Genomic DNA, 11,589 nt, shown 5'->3' with positions numbered 1-11,589 from the left:
AGATCCTTTGTGAGATCTGCTTTTACTAAAATCCCAGAAGGGAGTTTTTTGCTCACACCATCTCTGCAGCTTCTGTGAGAAACATTTCTATCATATAATTTCTGTTATGAAATGTATATGTATCCATAAATAGTGTAAAAAGGGTCTCAGCATTATTTTTATGAGAAATAGCAAAAGAAGGTTCATCAGATGACAAAATACAAGACTTTTTACTAATTTGAACGATAGTGCATGTTTAATTTTTTCAAAGTGCATGTACTCAGTATTTTGCAAGGATATCTGTTGTCAGTGCTACTTTGAATTATTGCATTCTGAAGCTTTCAAAGACAGAAAGTGTGCTATCTTTATAATACTTTAATTAATATCACAGTAGGGATTTGAGCACTGCAACAATGATTCTTGTTTCTTTTCTGCAGCCCCAGGGCTTGATCCCAATATAAAGGTGCCCATTTGCAACTTGCCTGCAAGCTCAGAACCCCTCAGATCAGGCCCTTCATTTTGGTGGGACAGGTCCTGAAGTCCTTTGCCATGTAAAATTACCATTGACTTCTGTGGAAGTTTAGTCACTTCAGTGGGAGTTTTGCCTTGCTGGTTTCTGGATTTGATCCTGTTTGTTATTTCATGTTCTTTGAAAATGCATAAAAGTAATGAAGATTTTCTTCTAATTAAAAAAAAATATATATTAAAAAGCTATCATTTCAAAATCAAATACTGTGATGAGGCATAGATAGGAAGAAAGTATTTCTGGATATTCAAAAATTGGATGCATTTCTATATAGGATTTTTACAGGTTCACAGACTTTCCTAGAAATGTGGGCATATGATTATATAATTGCTAGCTATACAAAGGTAGAGGGGGTGTAACCTGAACTGTTTATAGTGGATGTGCCACCAGCCTGAAAAACATCCAGACTGGTCTCAGAAATCTGGCCAGAAAGACTCCCTGATGTGATCAAAATCAAAATTAGACGTCTGTCCTAGACTGACTTGCCATGCACTCTGGATGTAGTCAGAAGTGCAGTGTTGATATATCGGAGCCCTAAGGCTGTCACATTAAACTGCCAGTGCGCTGATAGCTGAAGCCCTGACCCTAGCTGTACTCTGCTACCTCAAGTGGAGCTGATAAGGAGGTGCAGACATACTGTACAATTTTGGATACAGGGTAAATAGGTAAATGCAGTTACTATGGAAACCTAAATGCTTTTCCATTGTGCTTTATTCCTGAGAATATTTTCCCTGGTGGTCACAGATCACAAATGGGACAAATTTCACACATTTCCTGCCATAGGTCTTTTAAAGGAAAGAAAAAAAGAAATAGCAGCAGTGGTGCAGCTTGTATCTGATGAGCGAGTAGGACATGCTAATCATCTCTCCTGGCTACGATGTGCCACCTACACTTAGCAATCCCACTGCCAGGGGAGGCAGGGTTGGGTAGGGTGGAGCAGGACAGACACATTCTGGTTATTTTGAGTCATTTTAGTGCCTGGCACAGAGGGCTCCTAGTCTCTGACAATGAGTTTTGGCATTTTGGTCATGGCAATGATCTGCATGGTCTGCCTTACGCTTCACTGAAACGCGTGTCCTCAGCTGCTGCTAATAATGCTGCAACAAAGGCTGCACCCCCAAGAAAAACAGTTTTTGTTCCACTATGGGCTTTGACAAGTGGTCTGTTAGAACGGTGCAGACGATCCACAGATTACTTACCTCTGCTACCTAGCATTTCTAAAAATACTGCTGAATACTTTTCCAGACATATTTCTAACATGGTAGCTGAGCTGCTTGCCATCTTTGGAAAGTCAGGCTGCTGATCTAAGGCAAATGAGTCCTTAAACACAGCTTGTAGAAGCAGGACTCTAGCTGTGGGGCCAACTCCAGTTTCTAAGTGGGAAATAAAAATTTCCACATTTGGCGGGAGATAGAGTAAGGCAAATAAGAATACAGAAATCTCTGGTTAATTAAAGTAAGTTCTAACTTTGCGTGATTATAGCTATATTGGTAGGTTTAATTTAGCCACAAGCAAGATTTAGCAGCCTATACATACTTTTACATAACAGTCTCCAGCATTACATTTTTAAAGTCCAAATGTTACTTGGTATCTCCAGTATGCCAACCACACATTTCTGAGTGAGGAATATGTCTGCCTCTATTATTATTTACTACTGTTTTTACTGTAGTAGTGGCAATGGTCCCTGGAAAAATCATGGTCTTGTTCTGCTGAACACTACACCCAAGTCCCAGGACAGCAGAGCTTTTCTTCTTGAATGGTGCAGATGGTGTGTTCTGCGCTCTTCATGTGACAACGAAAATGTTCAGGACCTACAGAGACAGAGTGAAGTGCCAGCAGGAGTGTTCCCTAAATGAGAACATTGCCCTGCTCTCATCTCCAGCACTTGTAGCTGCGTCTATCAGGCAACGTGCTGAGGGTGCCCTTATAACATGGAAGCATGCAACAAGAAGGGAGGTAGCCGTGGCAGTAGGATTCATACCAGCCAGCAGTGCAGTTCCTGCTTGGCAATATGGTCCCTAGCTACAGTGCAGCATCTTCTGCCTCTGTCCTCACCCCACAAGTAGCTAGTTAGTGGAACACAGATTGAGCAGATCTGGTAGTTCAGGTCAGAGAGTGGGAGAAAAGATGCTTTGTGCATCAAATACATGATACAGCCATTGGGGGGAGGTATGAGATGGGAGGTAAATGAGCTCACCAAGTGCAAGACCTGTGCTATAAACCTGGCAATCTCTCAAACAGCCATGCTATTGAAAGAGATACTACCCTATTCTTGTAAAATACAAGGAGGATAGAGTGCAGAAAAATAAAAATTATCCAGAGAAATCACATCAGAAAAGAAAGCTGATTTGCAGACAATGGGTTTACCAAATTGGTCAACTGGTTCAGAGATTTTATAATACTTATTTTCTCTAGGAGAAATCTTATTGTATCTAAAAAAAAGGAAGAATTTCCTGATTATATATATTTTTTGTAATTATATAGAGACATATTCAAAGTGGAAAAAGCACAGTCTGCAATAGTCAAGCGAGAAAAATAAACCAACTGGAATTTATTCTTAATGTAAACTTCAAAGGAAGAGATTAACTCATTAAGTGTATTAATTCATGCTTGGAAATCTCAAATTCCTGAATTCCTAAGGATGTCATAGTGTGGGTCTATTTATCCATCAGGTCCAACTGAATAAAATATAGGTATGCATCTGGTGTTCCACTGTGGAAAAGTAAAGTTCGTCTTACTTGACAATGCCCCACCATATTAAGGGTGTGGCAGTCCCGAGATGAGTTAAAATGGATGAATGCAAACAAGGCTGAATATCATAAATAAAGCTGGAAAAATCAATCCTAGTCCCCTTCTAATGGCTACAAGATTACATAAAATTAAATGTGTTGCCAGTATTTTTACTGCTAGCTGGATGAAAAATATGTGCACCTACTAAAAGCTATCTCCAGCAGATATAATGCGGTCTTAAAAAATAGTTCTGTTTTGAACACTGACTGAATTAAAATAACCTTAAGAAATTTCACATTTTTACTCAGAAAATTTTCAGTACCCTCAAGTCAAACATGCTTACAAGTTTAACTCCTAAGTTAAGGGTTTTTCCTACCTGTCAGGTGTGTCAATTCAACTTGATGTCTGGCATAACAAGCTTTCCCCATGTTGTCATCAAAAGTAAGTGCTCTTCAACACAATTTAGACTTCTCTAGTACTTGAACATTTCATTGTCATCTGAGTATGTCCTCAGTGGCTCTTGTACAATGCCATTGTTTTATTGGCGTGATAAACCCACTCTTACATCCTACAGAAGTCAATGGAATTTTATCAGATGGCGCCAGTATGCAAAGCAGTGAGCTGCTGGGGCCTTCCACTGCACCAGACAATGGTGCAATGTGTCAGCAGTGTGTTTTAGTCTGATGACCCTGTAGTGCTTTGCATAGGCAAAACCACAAAAACTGTCAGTTGAAGTTTGGCCTGGTATGGATTGCTGAACCATTTTCTAAAGGTGCTAGTAACCTAACAGTCTTTTGTTTTGCATTTCTTTACACAGGTTGTTTACCTCCAACACTTTTGATGTTATTAGTGATGATGCCTTCATGGGCCTTCCTCATCTAGAATATTTGTGAGTGAACAAAATAATATTTCCTGGCATTGTTGATGAGAGTGGGTGGGCTTCCAAGTTCCAGGCACTGCTTTGACCAGAATGACTTTACGACCCATTACAGGTTCATAGAGAACAACAGCATTAAGTCAATTTCAAGAAATACTTTCAGAGGACTGAAATCTTTAATTCACCTGTAAGTAAAGTGGTTGAATATATTCATACTCGGTATATTTAACATAGTAACTGAAGCATTGTGTTGTTTAATTTAGCATTTTGATATATAGCTATATTTATTTGTTTAAGCGATATTAATGTTCATTTAATTAGAATGCTAATTGTTGTGTTTCACCAAAGAATTCCAAACTGTGGTTGTGTAGAAAGCTGGGACCCAAACAGCCTCGAGGCTGTGCATACGTGGCAGTAGCTCCCTGGCTCTCCTTGCTCAGGGCTCTTGGGGTTTCCAGCTGAGCAAGGAGGCACAGGGATGGCAGGGCGGGTCGGGCAGCTGGGCACTGGAGATAGGAGAGTGAGGTTGAGTTTGTGACTTGGAGAGGAGGCAAGAGAGGGCAGTGATCAGCTATGAGGTGCCATGGTGGGGAGATGTGGAGGGGCAGAGGCAAGTCTGCCACATGCACCACAGTCTGGCCTGGATCCATGGCAATATCAGAGCCATCCAGTTCTTCCCCTGAGTTGTCTGGCCCTTAGGCTTCAGCAGAAACTGCTTCAAAGCCTGTGCTGTACCTCCTGAAGCCAGAGCAGCCCATGATGGGCTGTCATGTCCTGAGCACTGACACCAGGGCCTACCCTTTGGCTGCGCTGCCGCGCTTGCACCCACAGAGGTATTGCTCAGTAGGTGAAGCGCACACTGACAACAAATACCTGTAACATTTAACTGCAAACACGAGGGTAGCAGCCTCATGATCTCATCTAGCAAGACAGCCTTCAAACAGGCTTTTGTCTCTTATCTGGCAACAAGTTTATGATTTAGCAATAGTTTTATTTCAGCAAATACAATACATATTGTAAGAAAACCTTAAAAATACAAAAATACTGTAAGAGAAGGAGGGTAAAATATCTAGGGTGTGCCTGACATGGATTTATACCCAGCTCTGAGCATTTGCATTCTGCAGCATATATCTTAGGGTGTCTGTCACAGGCAGGGGAGTAGATTCTGACCTCTTGGCCCTAACATAATAACCTCAAGGCAGGTTTTGAAAGAGGATCATTTAACTTTTTCTTTTATATATTTAGACACAGGAGAAATCAAAGGTTCAATTTTAAATAGTTAATGCATAAATATAATGGTTTAATTGCAATTCATCAAAGCCTTCACCACATAGTAAATGTACCATAAAACCTTTCCTTTTTGATCAGAGTAGACAAGACTCACAGCTGGCTCAAACTGAGCCTACTGTGACTACTATTGTGTAAAGTTACTTATAGAATGGATTTAGGTCTGAGGAAGGGAAAAGAAGGAAGACAGGGAAAAAGATATATAAACAGGCTGTGCACATCCTATAAAAATCCTATAGGTACAGGTGTAATTGTAATTGTGTTAAAAAAGGCAAATATTAGGATAAGGCTGGTAACTGGGACCCTATCTTCAAAATATTTATGCACATGAATAGCTTTATATTCAGAAATGGTTCCAGTACATTATTTATTATATTCATTTATTTATTTAGTAGCTGTTACTGCCAGTGAGCAAATTGCTTTTCTAACACAGAGGAAGGCAGTTTGAGGAAGGCAGTTTCTTCACCACAGAGCATGCAGTCCAAGAGTAACATCTTGACTTGACTGTTATGTTGGTTTCCGGGGATGCTTCAACAATTTCATAAAAGAAAACATATGCAAAAGATAGAGCCACATTTGAGGAGCCATTGTGGTTTGCATGTGGTCATATGCACATTTTTGGGACATAGATTTGTGCAGCATGCTGCTATTGCACATGGAGAGTTATTCATCAAGACAATGAGAGTTTTTCAGAGAATAATTGCAAAGGCAGGTCCATTAAAACCAGAATGTGAATAGTTTAATCTGTTTGCGGAACTACTCCCCACCCTTTGGGGAAAATTGTACTTACATATTAAGAATAATCATTTAGCATCCTGAGGCATTTCTCATTTAAGAAACAGGAGGGTACTTGTGGTACATAAAATATAGCAAAAAGAATCATAGTAAACAACCATAGAAATGAGTTCCATTGAGTTAGAGGGGAATATCAACTTTGCTCTATTTATTCTGTTCACTTCCTTTTCGCAATAAAGCTTTTGCAATACAGCAAGCTATCCAAACATTTGTATTTTTATTATGCAATTAACTTTGATAATTACAGTGTGTCCTTATTGTAAAATAGAGCCATCTAGTATTTGTTATGCAGCACGATTCATTTTCTGCTTAGGGTAGACTGAGGAAAAGAAAAATTAACATGATTGCATTTTTCAACTAATTTACTAATTTAATGTCAAAACCTTACAGTTAGGACTGGGAAATAATTTCTACGCACAATGTATCATTTCAATTGCATTTCTTGCAGAACTGCAAGTATCTGTCTGTAAGCATAACTGCATGTTTGACTCAACCCTTGCTCTCTTATTATAAAGCAAATACCATGTACAGTACCATCTAGGCAAGTCAGTGTTTTCTAACATACAAGTGTGCTTTTTAACAGTGGAATATAAACTGCAAAGTTTTCATCCAAAAATTGGTGAATGCATAAACCTTGCATAAATTTTTCTTTTAGTCATATTCCCGTGGCAATGGTGAGCCACTGGTATTTCCAAGGGCATTGTCCCTTTAGCTTGATATAATCCAGGTCATAAAGAATATATAGGACATTAAGCCTGCCTTTTCTTCTAAGTTTGCTTAGCTTTGTCCATAAGAGTTACCTGACTTTGAAATAATTGCTCGAGTGTAAAATTGAGCATAAGCGTAGCGCATGATCCATACACCACACAGTGTTACAATCAGATATACTTTGAAAGCTGCGAAGCCAGAAGGGACTAATGGCATCCCATATTTACTATACCTGATAAGGCAGAGAACACTCTCTTTTAAATGAGGCAGTAAACCTAGTAGGTCTGGGCCTGTTCTTCAGTTTAAGTATATGCCTAAGTGGCTTTGCTTGGTGAGAGAAATTGTAGTCAATAAATAATTTTTGTGTTTAAAAGTAAAAATAGAAGAGGTTCTACGACTTACTAGCTACAGATTCTAACTGGGATGTTAAATTAGAATGCTTTCTTTCCATTTTTATTTCTTCTCATAAGAGATAAATAATTTTGTTAATCAAAAGAAACATAAGCTGTACCCTATAACATTATTTCCCTTTCATGTCCTCAGTGACATCTAGGAGAATCCAGACCTTTGGTGGACTTACAGAGATGTTTGCAACTGAAATGTAATACATTCGTTGTTTAAAGCCTGCTCTCATTTCCTCCTGACCTTACTAGCTAGAATACTGAGTGCATTTAGGGAGTTTTCCTAACATTAAAAATTGGGAATTAACAAGACTTTTTATTTTTTTCCTGGTCTCGCACACACACACTCAAACAAACATATTCCAGGAAAGAAATTCATACCAATCAGCAATTTCTTGTCTATTACTGCATATTTCCAAAAACTATGAGCTAAGCCTAAGTCCAATAAAATGAAAGCTGGTATTAAGATTTTGTTTCCAGAAGAGAGACAAGAAAGTGGGAGATTGCAGTAATATGAACACTGTGTATTGGTATCTCCTAAGGAAAACATTAGTAGATCCAATCATAACTAATTGTTTTAAAATAATGGTGTTGGCAAAACACCAGAGGTGATTGCACTGTTCACCCTGCTAAGTGAGGTATTGTGAATGCTGGAAGGCTGCTGAAGAGTCAGAATGCAGAAGGAGGCAGGGTGTTTTAGTGGAAGAAAGAGTCACAAAGTAAATGAGCTCTTCTTTAGAGCAACCTTGGAGAATTAAGTGCTGGAGAATACTAGGGTTCTTTACCTTAAGAAAACAAAACAACAACAACACAATATTACACCTTGCAAAAATGTGTAATTTCATGAGTTAGCACTGATACTGAAGTATCTTCTTTTACAGGAGTCTCGCAAATAATAATCTCCAATCGCTTCCAAAAGACATATTCAAAGGCTTGGATTCTTTAACAAATGTGTAAGAAAGCATTTAATTAATCTATTAATTATACTAAAAATATAAAGAGCTGTTTTTGTAGGACGTTCTGAGTAACCATTCAAACCAATATGTACTGGTAACCCCAGTAATGGGATCTTATTACTGGGTAGAAACTACCCAATATGGGTAGGCTTGATTTTTGGCTACTGTTGTTGATCAGTTGTTTTAGTTCGGGATATTCAACTAGTTACAAAGATAAGTGATATTGTTAGTAGTTATGTAAGAGATCTGCATGTTCAGTAAGACTTAGTGAATAAGAAGGAAATGTCCTAAGGGATGCATGAGAGAGCATGATATGAGAGGAGGGTGGAAGATACTTAATGGATGCAATATTTCTATGTTCAAATAAGTTCCGGGAAGGCAATTTTTTATCACAAAAACATAAGCGTCTCAGTAAGTACCATATCCCGTACCAAATCTAACCACAACCAAACCAAAACATAAATTTATTTAAATATACAACTTAGTTACCAATAAAATTACAAAATATAGGTAAACAGATAAAGCCTATAGTTGCTTCACTGAAACATGTTGTTTGCAACATACCAAATTCCAGTTCACCTGATCTGGGATGAGTGCAGAACATCCTCTCCCTGCTCCCGGTATGAACAAGGTAGGCTGGATTCATAGCGTAGAGTGGCAGTAGCAGGTTGTGGAGGTGGTCAGTGTATCCTGTAGCATTACTTGGCACGACTTGTCATGGCCAGCTGGTTACACAGTCTGGTCCCGGGGTTTGCCCATTCCTGTACATACTTTCAGAAATCTGACCAAAGACAGCTGTAAAAGGCTTGAACAGAACTCCTTTGCTTGCATCTCCTAAACCTCTAAATGAGTACATCTAAAGGAGATAGCAAATACTCGCTGGCTGAAATCAGGATAATTTAATTTCTGTTTTATGTAGAATGTTTGCATTGAGAAAGGGTAATCCAAAAGAAAGAACCTCCCCAGACATGGAGCAATCGGTTTGGTAGGCCTTTGTGTAACAGCAAACTTCAGGAAATCAACAAAAACTTCCTACTGATTATCAATAAGTGCTCCTTAATAAAATTAAATCTGTGTATGTTCTAGTATGTAGATTTAACTATGGGACAGGACAAATTAATCCAGGAAGGCATCAACTGAGAATAAGCAAGATTGCACACGTTTAACAAGAGCCCAGTTTGTTGTTGTCATGCGAGGAGGAAAACAGCAGCTGACTACTTATTTCCAATGCATGATTTATTTGTTGTAGAGATCTTAGAGGCAATGCATTTAATTGTGACTGCAAACTGAAGTGGTTAGTGGAGTGGCTGGGCAGCACCAATGCAACTGTTGAAGACATTTACTGTGAAAGCCCACCAGAATATAAGAAGCGCAAAATCAATAGCCTCTCACCGAAAGAATTTGATTGTATTATTACAGGTAATGTGCTTCAAATTATTTAAACATGTTAAAATGAAGTCAAAGCTATGTATTTTTTATTCTAGGGTCCATTTTGCAAGAAGTCTACATGCCAGCTGGAACTTTCAGTAAAACCAATATGAATTCTGTGCAAGTGCAAGTCTGACAAAGGAAGCACTTGGGAGTGGGGTCTTATCTTGCAGCTTCTACTCGGACTTCAGTAGGCTATAGAAGGATTTGAAGAACCGGGACACAAAATAACACCTCTTTTAGTTGAGAAATATTGAAAAACAGGTTGCAGTGTTCCTTTTTCAACAGGAAAATTGGACTAGTGATTAAATACTGTAATTTGTAATAAAGTATGTTAAGATATTCTTTCAGTACTGTATGGAAAGTATCTCTGTAATTCATATGTTGTGTGCACTTTTGCAGAATTTGAAGTTTATCAGTCCCTGCCATACCAATCTCTGTCAGTAGATACTTTCTCATACATGAATGATGAACATGTGGTTATTGCTCAGCCCTTCACCGGAAAATGCATCTTTCTCGAATGGGACCATGTAGAAGTGATGTTCAGGAATTATGACAACATAACAGGTATGAACACTGCTCGCCAAACAACATTACAACAGGTGATCCAATAAGTGGTGCTAACCTTGTCTTTTACTTTTCTTTTTATAGGTACTTCAACTGTTGTGTGTAAACCCATAGTTATTGAGAGTCAGCTATATGTCATTGTCGCACAGCTGTTTGGAGGCTCCCACATATATAAAAGAGATATTTTTGCTAATAAGTTTATAAAAATTCAAGATATTGAAATCCTTAAAATACGAAAACCCAATGACATTGAAACTTTCAGGATTGCTGAAGACTGGTATTTTGTTGTTGCAGACAGTTCAAAAGCTGGTTTCACCACTGTTTACAAATGGAATGGGAATGGATTTTATTCCCATCAGTCTCTGCACGCCTGGTACAGAGATACTGATGTGGAGTATCTTGAAATATCCGGCAAACCGCATTTAATTCTGTCAAGTAGTTCCCAAAGACCTGTAATATATCAATGGAACAAAGGAACAAATGAATTTGTTAAGCGTTTTGATATCCAAGATATGGAAGATGCATATGCAGTGAAACATTTCAAGGTGAAAGAGGATGTATACATTTGTTTAACAAGATTTATTGGGGACTCTAAAGTAATGAAATGGGGTGGTTCAGCATTTCTGGATTTACAAAGGATGCCATCCCGAGGGTCAATGGTATTCCAACCGCTTCAGATAAGTAATTATCAATATGCCATTCTTGGAAGTGATTATTCTTTCACTCAAGTCTATTATTGGGATGCTGAGAAAGCAAAATTTGTGAAGTTTCAAGAATTAAACATACAGGCACCAAGATCTTTCATACATGTCTCCATCGATAAACGAGATTTTCTCTTTGCTTCAAGTTTTAAGGGAACTACATTGATTTATAAACATGTCATAGTTGACTTAAGCGCATGACGCTCATAATTCTGAGATTACATCAGACTTTCAACCATAAGTGGACAAAACGAACTAAATGCATGATGACTCTCTTATCTTACTTCCAAATGAATGCCTTTAAAAGTTGAGATTGCTAGAACAAAGTATTACTAGTATCTTCATCTTTAATTGTCAAGTCTAGTGGTGTTGGAAGTTGCATTTTTTAACAAAAAGAAATTAAATTAACTGTTCTTTGCATCCACAATATGTAAATATGTCTGCAACTGCATCTGTTGCTATAAAGAATATTAAGATGTACTTTTCCATTTATTTATTCACCTGTTTGAAACAACTGCCAAATAAAATGTTTACATTTTGTGTCTTTCACATTCCAAATATTATTTGTAGGTGATACTTTTATTTGTGTATATATTATACACATATAAAATAAACCCAAGAAGGCATGTTGCCC

At 38.1% G+C, this 11,589-nt stretch overlaps 1 protein-coding gene across 3 annotated transcripts in view; it reads left to right on the top strand.

Moving 5' to 3' along the window:
- The window catches only part of LGI1 (leucine rich glioma inactivated 1), a 13,811-nt gene extending 2,222 nt beyond the window's left edge, over nucleotides 1–11,589 (top strand). For 2 of the 3 annotated variants that reach the window (XM_083843414.1, XM_083843416.1), the window contains exons 2-8: nucleotides 3–74; nucleotides 4,053–4,124; nucleotides 4,228–4,299; nucleotides 8,185–8,256; nucleotides 9,509–9,678; nucleotides 10,090–10,254; nucleotides 10,339–11,589. In XM_083843414.1, the coding sequence (XP_083699540.1) occupies nucleotides 3–74; nucleotides 4,053–4,124; nucleotides 4,228–4,299; nucleotides 8,185–8,256; nucleotides 9,509–9,678; nucleotides 10,090–10,254; nucleotides 10,339–11,156 (1,441 nt within the window). In that variant the 3' untranslated portion in view covers nucleotides 11,157–11,589. The remainder of the gene's footprint in view (nucleotides 1–2; nucleotides 75–4,052; nucleotides 4,125–4,227; nucleotides 4,300–8,184; nucleotides 8,257–9,508; nucleotides 9,679–10,089; nucleotides 10,255–10,338) is intronic. The other variant, XM_083843415.1, reaches the window with a different exon arrangement.

The sequence above is a fragment of the Anser anser genome (genome assembly GCF_964211835.1).
Source record: "Anser anser genome assembly, chromosome: 7".
Classification (NCBI taxonomy): domain Eukaryota; kingdom Metazoa; phylum Chordata; class Aves; order Anseriformes; family Anatidae; genus Anser; species Anser anser.
Note: the sequence above shows the minus strand (reverse complement) of the source record. Positions and strands in the feature narration are given on the sequence as shown.